Source organism: Camponotus floridanus, unplaced genomic scaffold (genome assembly GCF_003227725.1).
Source record: "Camponotus floridanus strain SB8 unplaced genomic scaffold, Cflo_v7.5 scaffold24, whole genome shotgun sequence".
In the NCBI taxonomy this organism is placed as follows: domain Eukaryota; kingdom Metazoa; phylum Arthropoda; class Insecta; order Hymenoptera; family Formicidae; genus Camponotus; species Camponotus floridanus.
This window is the reverse complement of record NW_020229370.1, coordinates 493,488-516,201: the sequence shown is the minus strand read 5'-3', so window position 1 is coordinate 516,201 and position 22,714 is coordinate 493,488. Positions and strand designations below refer to the sequence as shown.

The window sequence follows — 22,714 nt, the reverse complement described above, 5'->3', positions numbered from 1 at the left end:
TAGCAAATATATATAATATATTTACCAGTTATAAAAAATATCTAATATAACAAGCTAAAAGAGAAAAATGTTTAACGCTGTCGAACGTATCGAGATATCGAAACGCGAACAGCGTCGAAGATTTACATGCTAATTATATATCTAGCAGAAAAAACAACTTTTAAGCTAACAGCGTAGCGCAGTGGATAAGGCATCTGATTAGTACGCGGCGTATCGCTGGTTCAAATCTTAAATTTAACTTTTTTTTATTTTATTATTTTAACAATCAGGCGCCTTATCTACTGCCCTTATATATATATATATATATATATATATATATATATATATATATATAAAAGGTACATGTATATACATATATTTATATATATATTTTTTAATATATCTCTAACTATTAGACTCCCCCTCGCTCTCAGATTGGTTTACGTCGTCCTCCTTGAAATTGCTTTTTAGTTACTTTACTCTGTATGAATTTAAAAAAGCGCGATCCACCTTCTGTGTGACATTTTCTTTCTTGAAAGATGAAAGATTGAGATCTCTAGAGATATCTTTGCATTGATGACTTTACGTTGTATGAATTTAAATAAGCGCGATCCACCTTCTATATATATGTGACATTTTCTTTCTTATGAAAGATTGAGATCTCTAGAGATATCTTTGCATTGATGATTGCAATTATATATGCAAAGTACAGTAACGAGCTACGTTATAAGCACTCTTCTGCAAATATTTAAAAAATTACAATATTTAATGTGCAATTAAATAATGTTAATATTTTCTCAAAACACGTAATATAAATTCATGTAAGATATCTAGGTGTAAATTGACATCACGCACTAAAGCAAAAGATCTACACGCGGAGATCACGCGCAATAATTATCATGAAATATTTTCTCTATCGCGAATATGTATTATAATAATATATATTAATTTTTTTCACAACTAAATTTTATACTAATTTTATTTTTTATTATTTCGTTTCGAACATTTGCATACAATCTCGGATAAAAATGTTCGAAAAAACATGGGAAGCAATCTAGGTACAGTAACGCAATGGGATTTGATGATAATTAGTTTTCCTTCATGGAAAAGTATAATATAAAGTTTTAATATATAACAAAAGTATAATAATATGAAGTTTTAATGTCATTAGAATCTCTCGCCGCTTGTTCGTTACATTCGGCGTAACGATTGGCGTGTTATCGCGCGAATTTCCAATCGATGTCACGAATTAATATTCTTGGTGCGCTGATGCAGTCGATAACCTTTTCCTGACATAACGCCTATGTGATGCAGTTGGCAAAGGAGAGATGTACTCTGTCTCTTCGGTACGTCTCATGACTTTTTCCAAAAATCATCTTTGCCAGCCTATCGACGATCATCTTTGCGATCGAATTGCGGCCGAATCTTTTTTCTGTACGTTCTGTACTGAGAAAATACGCCAAATGAATGAAACCTCAAGAATGAATAAATTTCCCTGTCATTCATTTCTCTCCCTGTCATTCTTTCTATCGCTGTGCAAATAACGACAAATCGCTTTCTGAATAATATGTTTTTGATAATTTACACGAAAAGTAATTGATTCTATATCGACGGATTTATATATAAAGTATATGTATACACACACACACACACACATATATTTTTGCATGGTTTGCGGCGAGAATCTGGCAGCTTTATATACATGAGCTTTATATACAAGCTTTTACGAAATTAACTTTATCAAATTTGTGCTAAATATAGAACTTGCGCAAATGTATGGTTAAGATATCAATTTATTTATTGCACGATACAATATATAAGGATATTTAACAAAATTTGTTTTCTCGTATCTATACATGAGTTTTATCAGGATCTCTAAAAATTCTCTTTAATCAAAGCATTGAACAATATATATAATACAGTGATAAAATCTATCTATAAAAAGATTATACAAAATTCTAATCAATTTAAAAACCAGTGTAGGCATCGTATATACATACATTGACAGACACACAAGATTCTGGAAGAGTTCATCTGACAATTTTTTCATCATTTTTACAAGTCTTTATATTAGAAAGCTTGAATTGTCCCAGTCACAGCCTTAATATCTAATTATTAAGAAATGTAATTGAAAATTATATTTCATCATATATAATTTCATCTTGAAATGAAGATCATAATTTTGTAATAATGCACAAACTCATGATATTTCTTCTACTATTAATTTTCTAAAAATTCATCAAATATCTTCGAATCGATGTCTAACACTATTTCGTCCAAAGATGGGCCTTGTGAAGAAACTGGCAGTTCTAGATTTATAATAGATAATAATAGATATTAATAGATATAATAGATATTAATAGATATATAAATATTTTTTTTTTAATATAAAAATAAAAATATACTTGATATAGTTCCAGTTGCTTTGTATTCTTCAAGATCTTCTTTGAAAGCTTCTTCAAAGGTCTCCCGTCGTTCTTTCAATTTTTGTTGTTGCTTTAATTCATGTTGAGAGACTCTCTGAATATGTTCTTTACCAAGTTTTGCTAAAAAAAAAAAAAATTTAAACTTAATAATAAATAATAGGTATATGTACATCAAATACATTACATTACATTATATAAAGTACCTTTAAAATCATTTAACTCTATCAACTTTTTTTCTTTGTATAAAGCTAACTGAAATCTATGATCCAGTTGTCTACTTTGCAAATCTAACATTTCGTTCAGATCTTCCAATCGATACAAAGCTCCTTCTACTTCTTCAAACATTTCCTGTAAATTTCCTTAAGAGAATATAATAAAAAATAGTTTTAGAAAAATTTTCATTTTTGTTGTATCTTGTAATGTTTGTTATTTTTGTTATGCTTGTTATTTTTAAAGTTGAAAAATTACCTATTTGGTCCATAAGATCTTGAATTGCATTATTAATCTTTGGAATATAAGCTAAAGTACTGTTTAAACACGCAATACTGTTCCATTCATGTTCAAACTTGTCGTAAATAGAGGATATCAGTGTATCAGCTTCTTGAGCCTTTCCTGCATTTTCCTCTGCAAGCTCATGAAGTTCATTCCATTGTAATTGGAAGTGGTGCAATAAATCTGCACCTGCATTGTAATTTACATTTCGTACATTGACAAACTTTTTGCTCTTTGGATGTTCAGCAGTTGACAGGCCTCGTATACTGAAATAATGATTCAATATCTTTAATTTTTGTTATGCTTATATTACTATATTATCTCTTTTATTCTACATAAGCCATAGTTTTCTTAATTATAATTTGTAGTTTGTGTGATACTATTATCCATATTAAATTAAATTTGTGTAAGAAATAAAAACCATATTAAATTTGTGTAAGAAATAAAAACAGGCAGTATATCAAATATAAATATTTTTTACCTAGCAGATATACCTTCTTGCACTGTCTGAAACTTGCTACGTAATGATCCAAACATATTTTGTTTGTGACAAACATTCGTTATGAACACCTCTCTCTCAGATATATCTATCTACAATAAACAATAATCGTTTTAATTTTCTTTTCGACATTGTGTAACAAGATTTTTCTACTTCCAAATGTCTTCTATATATTGTATAAAAAGTTTGTGCATGGTGCAAGCTATAATTTATATAATTATAGTTTCAATTATACATTTCCATATAATTTATACAATTTATGCAAAATGCAACTGCAATTATATCTGGGCTTAATCATCCATAATTGAATCCTTAATTATATTATAACCAAACCTTTCAATATTGTATATAATTATATTAGATAATGGAATTTAATTTTTTCAATAATAAATTTTGCTCTTATCATAATATGCAGCAATTTTATGAAATATTTTCATTATATTTACATGTATTATTATATATTTTAAAACATTACAAGTTATTAATCAAAAACAATCTCTAAAATAATAAAGAAATTTTATTTACATTTATTTCTAATTTAAAACAAAAAAAATACTAAACATAAAAGAAAGGTTGTTTTTACCAGTTTTTTATTAATACACACAATTGACGTGTCACGATAAAATTGAACTGTTTGCGACACTCAATGTTTACAAAACAATGTTCTCACAATCAGCATTAATCAATACACAATGAAAATGAATCCTCTTTTAAAAAACTGTCAGAATTTAATTAATGGAAGAACATTATTTTTGTGGATGTAAAATTACACTAAAACTGGCAGAGAGAGAAAAATATCAATCTTATTCGATAGCTTTGTTGGTAATTTAGCTTGCTGGTTGTCGTTCGCGATAATATCAATGGATATCACAAATACAGGATTGTAATTATGGAAGCGTGCTCTAGATGGAAGCACGGAAAGATTCGATATTGGCGGCTTCTTTTCGATGCCGTTTATAATGAATTAAAGATAATCTACAAATATATTTCACCAATTATTATCTTCGTTACTGCATATTAATTGAAAGCTAAATTTTTCTGTAATTTTTTTCGGGATTGAATCTGAGATTGTTTATGTTAACTAAACTAGGTATAAAGTACAAACTTAAACATAAAGATTCCCAAAGAGTTTTCAAGAACAACACCAACGAAATATTATTAAAGACCGATAGTTTTATAGACTTCAACATGACTGGACAAAAACTTGCTACGTAACTTATTATGATTAACAATTAAAATTTTTGCATGGTCGATGATAAAATGATTTGGTATAATAAATTATTCATTTTGTTATTCTCGAAATAGGTATGTAAAGGATTTAGATTTCATTCTCGATAAGACAATAGCTGGGTGACCTAAAATGCTCGCATAATTTTAATATAACTATTGTAATTATCTTCAACCCAATCAAAACGGCCGATAATATTAATTAATCTTTTATTATTTTCGACCTCATTTGGTGGCCACGAAAATTTACCCAGAGATTGTTTATGTTGTATTGTAGACGATAACCAATATTTGTCGTTGCGCATATTTTTTGATATGTTAAAAAATAATTATGAGACCAGATATCAGTAGTCATATACAGAATCGAGCCCCAGGGCTGCCGGTCTTTGATAGTATCTCATTGTGACAATTCTTTATTGATTCAATAAAGATTTATATAGTCTGTATTAAAGCTTTTGAAGTATGCGTGTAACAAATTTAATCTGACTGGTACAATGTTATTTTCTCATTAAATTTATCAATACATATTACTATTCACAATTTTGTATAAAATAAACAATGCAGTCGCTAAAATAACTTTCAAACTATTCAAGAAATTATCCAGTCAATTATTTTACATTAATTTTGGATGATAATTTTTAGGCTTTTGTCAATATTTTAATATATGAGATATTTATTACTCTTTAATTGAATTTCACGCTTAATATATTATTTTTACAATATATATAAAATTTATAAGATATATATATATATATATATATATATATTTATAAGATATAAGATATATTTAAATTAAATAGTAATTAAATATTTAATAATGAAATATGTAATGATTAAAAATCAGAATGAAAAATTGTTTTATTAATTTCTATAAATAATTTTATTTATTTTTGTTAGATTTACTTAAGATAAAATTAATTCAAATAAAAAATATTATTTTTATTTCATACTTTATTTTAGTTATGGAAATAACTTATTTGATTTCTATAGTATGTATTTTTAACTCGAATAATTGTTTCATTCTGTAATTTAAATAGTTGAATAATGAATAAAATAAAATGTCAAAATATAATAGAACAAAAATGTTATTCAGTTACATGTATGTACTTTAATAATAGCTTTTAATGATATTAGCATGAGCATTATTACTTTAAGTTAATTATACGGATATTTGATATAATTTTTATTAATTGAGAGGTATGAATATAGATTTGTACGCGTTCAAATTATTAATATAAAAAAATTCCCAAATTCTTTTATTACTCGCATTGTCAAAAAGATTGTATGTCTCTCCCTTAATTTATTTTAAATCGCAACAATTAAGAGAAAAATACATTATTAATTCTCACGAAAATGCTTTCACATCTTAATAATAATTTTCTCAATGGAATGCTATTAACGTATATTACATCAAAAAATAAGCGAGATGTGATTAGAGATTACATCTCTCTCGGTTTAGTTTCTTTTAATCTCTTCAGCAAGGCACTCGTCAGCCGTGTAGTATTACTTGACAGCCGAGAGCAAGTGTAGCACGGGATATTTTCATATAACGCGTGTTTTATAATAAAGTATTACGAATTTATAATTAAAAGTGTATAATTTATTGAATATATAATATGCAGTTCTAAATTCGTACGTGATCACATAATATTTAAAGTAGAACATTTTTCTCTGATTATTTCTTCTGCTTCTGATCCGAATGAAGTGAGTAATCTTCGCTTGATATTTTCATTTTTATGTTAAAAAATGATATTGTTTTCGCTTCATGACTCATACATTGTCTATAAATTATTTATAATATAAAGTAAAGCCCAAAAAAATTTATAAACAATAACAGTATATAGTTACATATTATGAAGCAGTCGTCCAACCAATCAATTATTTAACTTGATAAATTGCACGAGTATACGAGAGTTAATAGACTAATTGTAATGTTAGCCCAATAAAGTGGCCAGATTGACTAAAGAAAAAAACATAGTAGTCGATTAAAGTCGACGATCAGCCATATGAATGCCATTGTTGACTGTCGATTAAAGTCGATGATTGTACCGAAGAAATAAATATCTTATAAGTTTTTGTACATCTTCTGCAAGTAAGGAAAACATGAAGGAAAAAATAAACTACTGAATGAACAATTGAAAAATATAATTTTGTAAATGTAAAATCATAATTTTGTGCATTAAGAAAAATCACTTATCATTTAAAAGTAATTAATATATCAAAGTAATGTTGTATTTCAATATTGTAAAAACAAATTGTAAATATGTCAAGCTCATCGAGAAACATGTATTCCTCTTGAGAAAAATATGTATGAACTCTTTTATTTTCATGTACTTTGGATGTGTTATACAAACAACTTAAAGAATTTGAGATATGTGTACTTTTTTTTTATAAATTTCGATAGTAAATTATTATTTTCACATATTTTTGAGTAGTTATATAATTGCATTTATATAAAAATATAACTTCAGATACAACACAGATATAATTTCGTACATTTCATTCATCTTAACTTCATCATTTATACATTTATGTCAAGAATTTGTGTGTCAAAAACATGTGATTACATGATATGCAAAAGTTTATTTTTCCCAACATATAATAGAATAAATGTATAATAAAAACATATAATAAAAAAATGTATAACAGATAAATATGTATAAACGCGAGCTAAAAATAATTTACCATTTTTTTGTGCGACAAAACTAAAATTTTAAAACATAAAATATATTTGACAGAATAATATAAAATATTTTTCATAAGATTACAAAAATAAATTTATTGCTGAAAAAATAAAATTTGTACGAAAGAAGAAAAATGATGTAAGAGCAAGCAGATGTTAAACATATTAGCTAATTACTATTAGATAATTACTGAACATATTGGAAAAAAATGTTATTCGATAAAAATATTGTGAAAAAGTAACTGAAGTTATACTTCAACGTAAACAATATGTATCTATGTATTGCAATATAATTATGAAATTATAATAACATATAATTTTAATCAAGTATGAACGATATTAATCTGTATAAAAAAATTAATTATCCAGTATAATTAGTAATTTGAGATGGAACAATAACAAATCATAAAATCATAAATAAAATCAAATAATAAAGTGAAAGGGACTATATATACGATTTTATAATTACGAACTTATTATCATATCGAGAGAAAAGAAATAGTAAGATATTTAATTTATCGATGTATAGATAATGTATAAGCCAAGCAGGTATGAGAGAAAGAGAGAAATGTTTTCTATATTTTATCCGTGCTAAAAATAATTTGTAATATGTAAATCATTTAAAATTAGTTATTGATTACGCAAACATAGTAAATGTAACTAATAACAGATTAACATAAAATGTATCAATTATAAATGCATATTATGTGCTTGGCTGTTTTTAATTATATAATATGTAGGAATAATTCATATCGCATTACATCATATATAGTTTTGTGATTCTAATTTGAGCAGAAAGCAGAGAGGGAAAACAGCAGAATCTGACGAAACTAGCTGCGTTTTATTATTTGAAAATATAAAAGTTCATCTTTCTCAATCGAATATTTCTACATTTTTTTGTTACGAAAAATACTTTTATGAAATATTGAAAAAAGGAGAAAAACAAGAAAAAAGAAGAAGAGAATATAGTAAGATCATAAAATCTTGTTTAGTTACATTCTTTTATTAAATATTACTAATAAATATTTAAATTATATAATAGATTATATAATTTTTTCAAATAATAATTTATATTTAAAATCATAATCTCTCTTTCTCTCTCTCTTTCTTTTTTAATTTTATAATATAATTTTTTCGATGATAGAATTACTTCTATATGTAAGAAAATAAATGTTAAAATGAAAAAAAAAAAATGTTAAAATTTTAAATATATTAATGAATATTCATCAAAGTAAAACAAAAATGTCAACATTTCCATGAATGTATTATTTATAAGAAATATATATTTAATTATAAATTATATATATGTGCGTGTGTGTGTGTGTGCAATATGAATGTGTAACTTTTAAATATGAAAAAAAGAAAACATCAAAGAAGAGACAACTATCAGTTGTATTTAATTAGCAGATTAATTAGGTCAGTTTTGTGTATAATTGACCGATTATCCTGTTCACGATACTAAGAATTTTCAACGCATTAAACCGTCGGCTTGCTGGCTGACTGGCTGACTGGATGGTTGGCTGGTTGGTTGATTGCGTTGTGTTGGTTGGTTCGTTCGCGAACAATTTGGCAACGTCGCAAAAGCTTAACCCCTTCTCCTCCCTTGTTCCGTGGTGCATGCCGGTGCGACTAGTGCTTAGCAACCAGTGAGGTCAACAAACGAGGTCAAACTGCGAATTAACAGCGCCACGAGAGAAAATATCACGACCGCATTGCTGATGATCTAATCAATCATATATTCTTAGAATATTATTTGTCTTTGAGTAACATTAAACCATCATTTATACAAGAAAAAAAATTTGTTAAAGAAAATTGTTTAGAGTTTGAACAATTTACATCTTTTTTGATAACTAACTCATCACAAATAAAAATAAACAAAATAATGCATTATATATCAAGTTTCAAAATGTAGCAAGAACATAAAGATAAAAAAAACAAAAATTTTGTTTCAAACTGTTTGTGCATATTTTATTATATATTCTCAATACAAAAAAAAGTTATTCACAATAATTTTCCCAATTTCTTTTCAAAAATGTCGGGAAAAATAACAATTGTTCAAAGTATTCTATTGAGAAATATTCAGAAAACGTACAAAGGTCTAAAGCCATCGGTAGGTAGATGAAATAGCGCTCACTAATAGATACCATTGTATCTTTACAGCAGTGTGCGGCTATAAAGCAATGATAAAAAAAAATGAGGAAAGCAGGAACGTAGACAAAAAGAATCGTATCCGTGAAAAAGAGGGATAAGGAAGAAAAAAGGAACAAAGGTAGAGGGATCGACTCAAAGCGAGTCGCAAGTTTATTGGTATGGATAAATATATAGAAGTTCTTTTAGGTAGATATGTGAGAGAGAATAGACATCTCTGGGGTAGACGGAAATGGAAGAGGAGGTAGAGGGGGTGCGGGACGAATAGATGAGTATCCCCCGCTGCGTTTCCAAGCTTCTCTCTCTCTCTCTCTCTGTCGAGTCTAGTAGTTTCTGATATTCTGTCACGCAGAGTGAGGTGAGGGCAAGCAAGCGCACCAGCAACAGCGGCGACCGATTGACCAGCAACACAGCGATGCACAGGCGCAGTAAGAGCGTGGAAATTTCCAGTGCTATTTCGCCTTTACCCTCTGTAACAGCAGGAGTAGCGGGGGTCGTAGATGAGAGAGAGGGAGAGAGAAAGAGAGAGAGAGAGAGGGAGAGAAAGAGAGAGAAAGGGAAGGCTATTATTTTTTTATTGCGTTTTCTACAAACGCATTAACTCACGTCAGCGTTGAATAATATTGGGCTTGTTACTCGATTATTACATTCGCGTTGGCTATACAGATTTACATGCGGCTATATGTTATTCTGAAGCACGTGATTGTCTCGCAAAATATACGGGAATACGATATGCATATCATATTGCAAATATGGATAATGGATATGCATATTTTTAACTTAACATGATTCTTTAATTGCAAGAAATATATATAGATTGTTGATACTATTTTATTGCGATGCGATAAAACAAATATTGCGAGTAATTTTTTGCGCATAAAATGATAAAATATAATATTCTCTTCCGATATATAAATGCAAAACGAGAAGACATTTAATAAATTTTAATTGGCTTGCAGATCGAATTCGTTGATTGTTACGTTTATAAATTATTATCGATTTATTATCGTTATCTAAATGCATGCAAAAAATTATCACGATATAATTATTACCATATAAAAAATGTGAATCGAAATATTATGTAACTCGTTATAGATCGTGCGCAGAACGTGCGCAGCAACGAAAATAAAAAGAAGAGATACGAAATTTTTGTGCCGGGACGTGAAACCGGATCGGAGGGCTTTCGCACACGGTAAGCTCGAATAAGTTGTAAGACTGCCGCTCCGAGCGAACTAACGAAGCACTTCAAGAACCCGCAGCTTTTTTCATCCGTTTTTCACTTCCGTTTCTCCTCCCTAAACGAGTGGCATAACTTGAACAAAACTCATCAGGAGGGAATTGAGCTTAGAAAGTTGTGCGCAACTCGTAATAAAACTGGATTTGAGGGAAGGCAATAGGAGGGAACGATGGGTCAATGTACGTCACAGGACGTCTTTTTTTCTCTTTCATTCTCCTCTTCTCTTCCATCTTCTCTCTCACTCTCGCCATTCCCGTACCCAAGTTACGCTGCTATTATATTGCGGTAATCTTGCCTGCTCCATGAAAGGGATTACCCTCTCTGCGTCAACTAACACGGTCATTGCGCATACTAGTACGAAGTTTCTAACCGTAGAATGGGGGAGTTATATAGGCGGGGGTGGGAAATGAGAGGAATCGATAGTCAAGTATTTCGCGGAATGTGAATACCGGCGGCAGCCGGATGCATATTTAACCATCCAATTGCATGCAGCTTGCAGCTTTACAGGATAGAATCGATGCAATTACAGCTGGCTCGCTAATTATACCGCTTTAATAGAGATGCTTGTCATTATATTAATTTTCATAAATATGCAATATAGTAATGCAAGTTTCATATATCATCATAATGTAAAATATAAAATGTAAATACAACTTTTTCATGCGATTGAGCATCAATCTAAATAAATAGAACGTCGTGGCCTTTGGCTGGGGCTCCGTTCTTCTTTGATTGCTATTCATTACAAGCGATGACATCATCGGAGTTTATTTATTATGTGGTAAGGTTCTTTCATATTGCGCGTAAGATTTTTTTCATACTACAAATAGAATGCCTTGATTAACGACAACTACTACTACTTTCAAGGTAAATCAACCAGAACTCTAAAAATATACTTGTTTTCAACTAATTTACAAACTCGCTACTTTTCTTGTTCCTGAAACGTATAAATAATGAATGCGAGACGATTATTCTATTCGCTTGTCCTGAGGCTTTCCATTTAAATCTACCAAGTAGAGTCGTTTTGCTGACGGCTAAATATAGAATCCCGGCTATTGTGCTATTCGAATATCTCAGGACCGAAATCCGTTACGATCAATAGACTCGGCAGATTCGGCCGTTTTCGACATGTTCCGTTAAGTTTCCCCTACTATATTCGTCCTCATCGACCTCCATTGCCAGCCACGCCTCACTTGTGTGAACTACGTTGGCCAAACCGGTTATTTGAGATGCAATTGTACTATTCAAGCATTATAGTTTTCTCGAAAATATATAAGATTTAAAAATATCATTTGTGCTCTCCTTTTCACATGCGTACGTAAAATTAAGCGATACGTTGGCAATATTATGTGATATATGCTACATATTATTAATTGTAATAAATTGATGATTGATTTGTTCGATTTTCTTAACCTTTTTGACATTAAAAAATAATATAATAAAAAATAATTAAATACAGAAATATTATAATACGAATAATTTATAAGAATTTACAATAGTATTCTATAATATACTATAGCATTCTATAATATACTATAGTATTCTACAATATAATATATTTCACTTGAATAATAATTTAAATCAGGATGTTGCTGAGAACGGAAGAGTTATGTTTTAAGACGTAATAAACTTTACAAAATCGAGCAAACAGGGAGAAATTCAATTACGATAGGATATAAAGTATAATAAGCTTATCATGAGTATCTCTGAAATAGCTTTAAGAGTTGTTCAGATTGTCGGTTGATTTTTGTAGTACAACTATGATCAATATGCGTGTATAGAGTTCACAATGGCTATGTGATATATCAAAGAGGAAACGAATCGCTTCAATTCCTATAGAACCGTCGCAAAATTATGGATATAAATGTCGGCAGTGCTTTTAAGTACAATGGATGACAGGTGGCAATTGGATAGCTGGCGTTGACGATTTCGCTGGGAAATTGTATGGAATGAGGGATTCGGTCGAAAGCTACGGTATTTGGAAGAGCGAGTGCGAGTAAGAAAGAAAAAGAAAGAAATGAGGAAGAGTGTGGGGGAACTTGATAGGAAAGGATGACAGAGAGAGAGAGAGGGGGAGAGAGGGGGAGGGAGAGGGAGGGAGGGAGAGAGAGAAGAATGGTAGGAAAAGCAGCAGAGAAACACGGAAGGGAGGAAGGGGAGGAAGACGAGGGACATGGAATAATTTAGCGTACTGCGCTTGCGTGGCGAGCAACCGCTGCGCTCATTGGTCCCCCACTTGCATTTGAGCGCATATTAGGTTGATTTAATTTCAATTCGAACTCTTTCCACAACCGCTTTCTCCCGTTGCCCTTCTCTCTCTCTCTCTCTCTTCGCCTCATCTTCCTTTATTCGCTATCCTTTATCCGCATTCAGTATAATATTTTTTTATACTTGTTGAGTCCCACGTAAAGAAAATATACATACACGCACACCTTGCGTGTGTGAGTATACAACATGCATCAGGTACACGGCGATCCTCCAATCGCCGAGAGCCATACCAAGAAAAATGACAGGAGGCAAGGCAAAGGGGAGAGTGCAAGAGAGCAAGAGAAAGAGAAGGGGCAGGAAACAAATAGAGGGAGATAGAAGAGAGGAGGAGGGGAAGCAATAATCCCGCCGTCTACAACAGCGAACGACAGGCTGGTTACCCCAAGATCTCGCTCGCTCGTTCGCTCGTTCGCTCGCTTGCTCTCGCGCGCGCGCGCGCGCGCGAGCGCGGTCTTACAAGACAGCGCATCTGAACATTCTGAACTCGTCGCTGAACCGTTCGGTGCCTCAACAGTTCGGCACGATTCACACCGAGTTGATTATCCTGCCGCTCGCGCGCGCCCGCGTGTTTCGTCGCCGCCATATTAGCGAGAGATATACATATACACCATGTACTAATAATAAATTGAGATTAGACGCGGCTAGTAGGACGACGGATCGCAAACCGCGGCCATCACCGAAGATTGCGCATTTAACCGTTGAGAATTTGACTGAACTCAAAGTACAATTTCGACGAGTGTAGTATTACTGCGTACACATGAGCGAGCAACAGTGATCAAGCCATAATATTGTCAGCCATGTTTAATCGTATATAAGAGAAAGCCTCTCCTCGAGGGAAGCGCGGGAGTACGATTGTACCCACGCGATCATAAAATCGACGACAGAAGGGATCGACTACCACAACGTGTCCAGTTACTCTCGCGCAAAATATTAAAGAAAAGGAGGCCGTACACATACACACACTCGTAATCTGCGAGATAAGAGAACCGATTTCCCCCGCCTATATCGCTTATGCGCGCCAAGAAGCGCGCGTGCTTAATTGATTTTACCTACCGCTGAACAGTGAGTTTACCGATTTAATGCAATGCCAAGTTGCCGGTGTGTTGTCATGTAATATCGTAATCAACATCTCCTGTTTTCATCTTGCGTGTTTCAATCCGTCGTGATTAAAAAAGTAGCAGGCATTCGCTCTTGAATCGAGAGAAAGAGAGAGAGAGAGAGAGAGAAATTGAGAGACTTCGAGTTGTTTCGATAAAAATTACGATTCAGTAAATTACAATTCATAGGAATACAATAGCGTGTTGCCGATCAACGTTCAGCGGAATTTCAACTAAGAATAAGTCGATGTTGACTATCCGCATTGTTAATAACAATGCCTGTAAGTATAACGCATGTTGCGATTTTTAATATAAATTCATATGCGAAGAATAAGGAAGAGAATTGCAAGTTATGTAAATATGAAATAATTGTTTGTGCCTAATCAATGAAACTGCGCGAATAGAATATAACGATGTTGAAATAAACGCAATTTTCCGACTGTCTTTTATTAAAATTTCTGGTATTGTTTGTTTGCAGATTGGAAATGAATAGTCCATTGGATCACGATTTTGAAAGATTTAAATTTTCTGCACAAAATAAAATCTGTAAGGACGACGCTGTGGAGCTGTTACAAAATTTCGGTATGTGTTTGTTGACAATAATCAGGTGTAACATAGATTAATATTCATTCCAGTAAATTGTGTATAAATGAAATATAGAATTATTTTTTTCTGTATCATAGATCTTGGATAATTCTTTAAAAGAAATGTTGAGTGCAAAATAATTTAGATATATTAATTTGTATAGATATGATGCTCTTTATCTTCTTACATAAATTATGTCGTCTTTTTTTAAAATAATTTTTTTACATAATTTATGTCGTCTTTTTTTTAATTATACAGGAAAAAAGTGTCATAAAAATTTGATTGAGAAACAAATTTAAAATTAAAAAAATTAATCAGCTGATTATATTGGCAACATTATTGCTGCTTTATTGTGAAGATTAAATTCTACATTGAAACTATATTATATAATATTCATCTATTTTCAACTTTGTTTTTGTCTTTCATCTCATAAATATTTTAATGTCTCTATTGAGATAATGATATATTTACTAGAGAGCTAATGCTCTCTTAGACTCTCTTCTTAGACAAATTGTTTTTTTTTTAATTATACAGGAAAAGTGTCATAAAAACTTGATTGAGAAACAAATTTAAACTTAAAAAAACAAATCAGCTGATTATATTGACAACATTATTCCTACTTTTTCCTTAAAGATTAAATTCCACATTGAATCTATATATTACATAATATTCATCTATTTTCAACTTTGTTTTTGTCTCTTATCTCATAAATATTTTAATATTTTTTTACCATGATATATCAAGATACTTGTCTTAAAAGTCTGAATGAATTATATACTTGTCATTTCTTGACACAATGAACAAATAATTACTTCTTCAAATTACTTACATAATTACTTCTTCAAATTTTGATAACATATCTTTTTTTATAACATATTCTATATGTTCTCGATTTTCTAATATATATTTTATAATACTCATATGTATGCTAGTTACTGCGTTATTTTGAGAATTATTATAAATTTCATAATAAATTCTAATTAATATCGATTCGACAGTTCTATTGCTTTGTACAAATGAGTATTTCTTCTTTTTATTCGCCACACACATATTTTCTTCTAATTCTATTTTGTAAATTTGCATAAGAAAAAAAAGAACACATAAATAAAAACAAAACATACGTGAATTATAGCATTGGATATTATTTACTTATTTACTTGTGCGCTTTTTTTCTCAATCTTTTGTTCGAGCTTGTTTTCTTTCAATATTATTTTTTTATGCAAATCAAAGTTGATAATAATTATCAAAATATAGATTTATGTTCTGTAAATTTGCATAAAAAAAACATATAAATAAGTAATTCAAATACAGTGTTGAATATTATTACAATATTATTACAATATTATTACAATATTATTACAATATTATTACAATATTGAATGTTATTTATTCATGCGCTTTTCTTTAATATCTTATTTTTTTTCAATGTTATTCTTGCACACAATCAAATTGATAATAATTATCAAAAAATATAGATATATTTTTGTAAATATATTCGTGCGTTGAATGCCTCAATAATTATTATTAAACACCTTTGTGATTACGTGTATAGAAATAAATATGCGAAAATTACTGGAAAACAATGAAAAAAATTCTCACGAGTCTTGTAGCGTTAATACAAGCTGCACAAGTGTTACCTACAGGTTAGGAATTCGTAAACACGCGGCGCGCGTCAAGAAGCGCGTGCAATCGTTTCGCGCGCGATAACGTCGTGTAACATATAATGACACATTCCGCCTCGCAACTCACCTTTAATGCCTACGATACTGCGCTGACACATTCGGAATACTCGGTCACCTCGTCGGCGAACTCTTTCGTACTTAACGAGAGATCCGCCATTCGTCCCAACGAAGCGTTCTTCCTGTTCTTGCTTCCCGCGAAGTTTTTTTTCCTTCCAAAATAAATCTCGCGACCTGGAGACCTTTCTTTCATCTCTCGACGAAGTTTCGTCCGATCGTTTCCAATTCTCTTTGATCTTTTCCTCAAGCTGTAGAAACGGAGACCTCCCTGAGGTAATTAAGATCCGATCAAAGTCGATGCCGAGGAAATAGAGCGCTTTTTTTGCGCTTTCGCGACTCGCCGAGGTATCGCGAGGGAACGCATCACGGTGGACCAATCGGTGGCGGGAAATCGCGCGCCGAAAGCGGCCAATGTGACGTGCGCTTTGGCCGCGTATTGATTGGCGAGTTGCGTTTTTCAACTCGTCGGCGAGGGTCAATTGTTTTCCTCGAGGGTACCTACCATTTTGCGTAACCGTTACCGAGAGGTAAAATCGCGCGCATGGCTTTGTTTACATATCGTATGTAAATATACGTGATATATATATACAAACATATATATATATACATATACGTCGCCGATGTAACGTGCCTCTCTCCCTTTTCTCCGTTGCGTATAACGTGTGCGCGAGGACGAGCCGAGGAACGCGCGCGCTCGCGCACTACGGTCGTGCCGAGTGTCATCGTCGTGAGAAAACGCTTTTGACAGAGGTGAGAGAAAACGCGAACGGAAGGCGGGTGACTCGACGTTTTAACGGATTGTATCGATGGACAAGGACGTCCTCCATCGGCATTTGATGTTGGTACCTTGTTTGCGATTCTTTGCTTTGACTCTCCCTTTCTCTTTCTCCCTCGCTCTCTCTCCTTCTATCGCGCGTCTATATTTTCTCTCCCCCTCTTTGCCGCCCCGTGTAGAACGATGTAACTTCTGCGCACCAAACAAACTTACACGTACAGTACGTAACGCCACGCGCGTGTGTAATGCATGCGCGCGATACGGCATTTCGGACAGTATGTAACCTGCTTGGGACGAGAGAGGTGTAAATGATAGGATGCGTTCTGTTTTAGACAAGTGCGCGGGCACTCCCAGCTCGCCGGATGACAGCTTGAACGATCAGTATTTACTGCTGGATTGCGGAATTTGCGGCCAGCAATTTGCTTCCAAAAAACTGCTACGTGTCCATATTCACACTCACCTGAGGAAACCTCGCATTGTCCTCAGGAGAGTGACCAGTCCAAAAGTAGCGAAGGTGAGGAAGCAGAGCGAAGACACATACTGGCTGGATCCTGAAAAGAAGGGTCTGCTGAAGCTTACTCTGAAGAAGCAGAATATAACTGAGTCTTTGAAGCTTACGTTGAAGAAGACATCTTCAGAGTCGGAAGATTTTACCGTTGTAAATAGTAATTTTAGTTCAGTTATCAAGAATCATCAACAAAGAGACGTGGCAGGTGCTAAAGAGAATGATCAAAGAAATAATAAAGCAGCGAAAGGTTCTGTTAATGAACCTTTTGAAAACGTGATGGTGGATCAACAAGTGAGTTGTTTTGTTAGTGCTGAAGTTGAAATTTTGTTTGTTTTTTACAACGGCTTTGTTTACAGGATGATTATGACAACATTAAATTTGATGCAGAAGATCATAATCCTTTGGAGGAGAATGAAAGACCATCTATAGATGTTAACGAGGGTGATTCTGGTGTAGGAAGTGATATGGCAAATCCATCCGAAAAAGAAGATCAAAATGTTGATGATATACAAAGTAGCGATAATTATGACAATTCTGAGAAAAGACTGTCAGAACCCGAAGATCATGAGGAGCCAGATGCTTTAGAAGCAACTTGTAGAGAAACTATTGAAAATTTGAAAAAACTTGGAGAGCAGTCAAAGTAAGTTAATAGATTATAATAAACATCGGATAATGCAGAAGCAAACATTTCAGATGGAAATGTCAGGATCAGAAAAAAATTCGGTTATTTTAATGTAACGAACGTTTACATTTTGATTAGTCAATATTTGTAAATTTTTTCAGTTCTAGATCATCAAATCAATTGATCGAGAATTCGGCTGCTGAGGAAGAAGATGATAGAAACCATGATTCCGATATGATACACACTCTAGGGCAGAATCCTTCCATCAGCATTATTCCAAAGTCTTCCACATTTTCCAATCATTCGACAGAACGCGCTCCGGTATGCGACAGTGAAAATAAGAGCAGAGACTCGACTGAGCAGCAAGCACAAGGTTTTAATTGGAATCAATTATCTACTGACTTGTCCAGCAAAAGCAATGAGGATCTTAATAAAGAGGACGGCGAGCAACAGGGAGATACTGGTGGTGACTCCAATATGGAGAACACTGGATCACTCTTGCATAACTTTCTGATGGAGCATCAGAGACGTAACACGAACGAGGTTTCTTTATCGAACAATTTATCTAACGAGACATCCGAGTATGTTCCCCTTGAGAAACTAGCGGAGACTGTTAGTACGTGTCGCATCTGCAATGAGAAGTTTAAAGATATTGCGCATTTAGATGAACATCGTAGTAAAGCTGGTCATTATCAGTGCAATATTCCGGAATGCGCTAATCTCATCTTCCATTCGGCAATGGAGATATCGATGCATCGGGCACAAACGCATGGTACCCCACTTTCGCCAAATGTGAGCCAATTGTCTCCTCATAATCAATTATCAAACTCGCCACATGTGAATCAGAATTCGCCGCATTTGAGTCAAACGTCGCACTCGCCTCATGCCACTTCTGTAGATGCACCATCAACGAACAGTTCACAACAGCAGCAGCTCAGTAGAAATTCGCCATTAACGTCCCCACATCAGACTAATTCGCCAACATTTAACGCGACTGCGCCAACGACGGCTAGCGCTCCAGGTCAGCAAATGCAAATACCGCCGGTAAACTTTGAGCAGCTACCACCACCTGTGCAGCAATTGGCCCAGCAGGTGCAGCGTATGCCTCTTCCACAAGCGCAAATGCCTCCTAGTCTTCCTCCAGGCGCAAACACGATGATACCCGGACCGAACTATTTTGTACAGCCACCGGGTCGACCGCCCTTGTATAGAGTACCCGGTCCACAGGGTATACACTATCCTCCGCACATGACGCACTTATATCAGTATGGACCGGGTCCATATCCTCCGATAGCCGCACCTCCTCCACAGATGCATCCACAATTGCCTCAGCAAATTCCGCGTGGTGGACGATATCCACCCTCGACATCTGTTCCTCAAAACAGCAGGTAAATACAGACTCAACATATTATATGTACACATATATTTGAATTATTTGATTACTTTTAACTTTTAGAGCACCACGGTTACCGCAGGCTGGTTCAGTTCCTCGTCAACGTATGAAGAGACCCATGCAACAATCTAATATGCAAGTTCAACCACAAAATAACTCTGCGAAGCAAAGGCGTATGGATGTTCTATTACCCGATAGAAACGAGGACGCGGATTGTCATGTCATAGCGCAACAAAAGAGAAATGACGGATTACCCGTTATTCAAAATGTTCAAGGAGCTACCACTCAACAAGCCAATAGAAATGATTCTACGATACATCTCACAGATTCAATTACTCTAAGTGTTCGACAACCTGGTAAGTTTAAATTTACCAATTATTAAATTTATCCTCAATGAAGAATCTTTCTCTGTGACTATAATTGATCATTTTCTTTAAGTTTTATTATTGTTTATATTTTTTTATATGTCGCGCGATTCTTATAAAGTAAAGTACCTCTTCTATGAAATTTAATTTTTTATAATTTTACCCCACAATATTTTGAGTTGTGTTTTTGGAAAATTTACGTTTGCATTATATTTGTACAATTTAAAAAATTTTTAATATTTATTTTATTTTTAATATTTGTTTTACAAAGTTTTTCTTAACTTTATTTTACTGCACATATATATGTTCCATTTTTCTTTATATATATATATATAGATTTTTTAATGAGAATCACTATATTCACAGAAGGGGTGCATTACAATAAAATAAAGAGTGCCGTATTTTACTAATCCAAAGGTTCAACCCCAGCTCAAGTCCAGAGCACGTCAAATCCGGGGGGAAAGAAATCCGACGCTAAGGCGGTGGCGAATGTCCTCGCGGCTCGAGGTATAACAGTTACTCCAGCTGCAAATAAAAATAAAACAAGTGAACAAAGCAAACAGCAGATATCCTCTCAGCAGCAGCAGCGGCCACCACCTTCACAGCAGCCTTTAAATGTTACAGCGCTCAATCTGAATTCTGCTATTTCTATCATACCAACTAGTTCACAAAGAAAGCAGCAGGAGCAAGGGCAATTTGCTGTTCCGCAAAACAAGCAGAACAAATCACCAGTTAATGAACAAATTGAACGACCGCCGAGACCACCAACCGTAGACCTTACGCAGGACACTCCACCACAAATGCCAGTTGTTAGACGCGGTCGTCCACCCAGGTAAGAGTTGCTTATTGTTATTTGTCATTAATTAATAACAAACAATTAGTGATTACATGCATATACAGATCATGATCATACTATATTCGTATTTTCCAGAGCGTTATTAACGTGTCAGGTATGTGATAAAAATTTTCAAAATCAAGACATGTTGACACAACATATGGCAACTCATCGAACGACTAGCAAATTACTTCATAGGTAAGTTAAATTATCTCTTTGTTTTTTTTCTTTTTTGAAAAATGACAGAATGGATACAATATTTTTTTTTTCTTTCTTAAGGTGCAACCTCTGTCCTGCTCAATATCCTACAGTTCAAGCGTTGACAACGCACAAACAAGCTTATCACAAGGAAGTCGACACTGTGGCACAAAATGGAGGCGCGGAATTGGCTCTACCAGTCGTGGATTTAAAATCGCCGCATGTGTTAAACCGCTTATCAAATTTGGGCATTCAAAGCTACATACCATTGTCGCAATTGAGCGCTCAAACTGGCGGTTATTTCGGTCTGCCGATCATCACGATAGACGGTGCAAGAAACTCGAGTACCTGTAATCTAGGTGCGCTTGGTGCTACCTCTATTTTAAGTCTCGGTCCCCTTAAGCATTTATCAAACAGGTAACTGTGGACGCATTTGGCCTATTTCATGTGTGCAATCGCGCTTCTTTTTTATTATTATTATTTTCACATTCAAATCGATTACTGTATTGCCACTGACCATGACACAATGTCTTAATCATCGAAAGAAAATGACCGTGATATAGAATTTAAGTAAAAAAATTATTATATACGCGTGACATTTTTTATATAAAGAATATACGAAAATGTGCTTATGCTAATATACTTGCATAGTTACATATAAATATACAAGTATATTTTATATTCTTTGTATAAGAAATAATAGAAAAGAATTATTATTTGAAATTTTTTTTTACCTTGTTACAAAAAAATTGGTTGACTGACTTAAACATAAAATTTATTAATTTATTTATAGATTTAGAGCAATACAGTATTTTTTTCATATAACTTTCTATTAAAGTTATATTACGTTTTGATAAAATAAGATTTAAAATCCTTTAAGAGACCCTTAATTTAGAAAGTTAAAATACAAAATATAAAACTTTTGTTGTATATTATTTACAAAAGAAGTCTTAAGTAATGAATTATTCCGTGTATATATTTTTTTTTTTAATAAAGATGTATTAAATAGAAAATTTTCTGTGCTAAACTTATATGTTTGACATTTAAATCAAGAAATTAAATAATTAAATCTTTTCGCTGCAGTATTGTTATTTTTTTGAAGATATGAAAAGAAAATTTAATCGACGGGAAATTGACGATATCAAATAATATTTTTTATGTAAAAAATAGCATTTTGAGATTAATATTATTTATTTAAAATCTCTTAATTTGTTTAATCGCTATTAATAAATAAAAATTAATTTGTTTTAAAAACAAATTCTGTTTATTCATATCAAAAAATAATTTTTTGTTTATATATACTTGTGCAATATATGTGATGAAATATGCTAATGTGTACCTAATTAAGCAGAATTATTCTGCTAGATAACAAACAATACTTGAAAAGATTATATTGATAAAGTTATATATATATACATATATATATATGTAATACTTGATATTGTTATATGCATATATATATATATATATATATATATATATATATATATATATATATATGCATATACATATATGCAAGATTTTTATTCACACTCCGTCTTGAAAAGCATGAAAAGTACATTTCCTGAAATGGGCAGCATTTATACATTAATAGAACTATAAGAAAAATATTCTACTATGTTTTGTTAAAAGAAGAATAAA

General features: G+C 32.5%; 2 protein-coding genes across 5 annotated transcripts; one reads left to right on the top strand and one right to left on the bottom strand.

Annotated features, from left to right (window-relative positions):
- Positions 1-1,775: 1,775 nt before the first annotated feature.
- On the bottom strand, positions 1,776-16,737 carry LOC105250738 (dysbindin protein homolog). Of its 2 annotated transcripts, none has more exons than XM_011257001.3 (6): positions 16,388-16,737; positions 3,379-3,488; positions 2,874-3,163; positions 2,609-2,764; positions 2,385-2,525; positions 1,776-2,288 (listed from the first exon to the last, which is right to left on the bottom strand). In XM_011257001.3, exons 2-6 carry the CDS (start codon positions 3,432-3,434, stop codon positions 2,200-2,202), a joined length of 732 nt encoding a protein of 243 aa, XP_011255303.1. In that variant the 5' UTR covers positions 3,435-3,488; positions 16,388-16,737; the 3' UTR covers positions 1,776-2,199. The 2 variants fall into 2 exon arrangements, with proteins under 2 accessions (XP_011255303.1, XP_011255294.1); XM_011256992.3 differs by lacking the exon at positions 16,388-16,737 and adding an exon at positions 3,980-4,231 and having other exon boundaries at positions 1,777-2,288.
- Positions 13,237-21,695, top strand: LOC105250718. Of its 3 annotated transcripts, XM_011256982.3 has the most exons (10): positions 13,238-14,334; positions 14,532-14,635; positions 17,485-17,951; positions 18,017-18,300; positions 18,444-19,670; positions 19,739-20,031; positions 20,458-20,547; positions 20,665-20,872; positions 20,972-21,073; positions 21,155-21,695. In XM_011256982.3, the coding sequence occupies exons 2-10, from the start codon at positions 14,539-14,541 to the stop codon at positions 21,492-21,494; spliced, it is 3,108 nt and encodes a 1,035-aa protein (XP_011255284.1). In that variant the 5' UTR covers positions 13,238-14,334; positions 14,532-14,538; the 3' UTR covers positions 21,495-21,695. The 3 variants fall into 3 exon arrangements, with proteins under 3 accessions (XP_011255276.1, XP_011255284.1, XP_011255268.1); XM_011256974.3 differs by having other exon boundaries at positions 13,237-14,334; positions 20,470-20,872; XM_011256966.3 differs by having other exon boundaries at positions 13,241-14,334; positions 20,458-20,872; positions 21,155-21,694.
- The last annotated feature ends 1,019 nt before the right edge of the window (positions 21,696-22,714 follow it).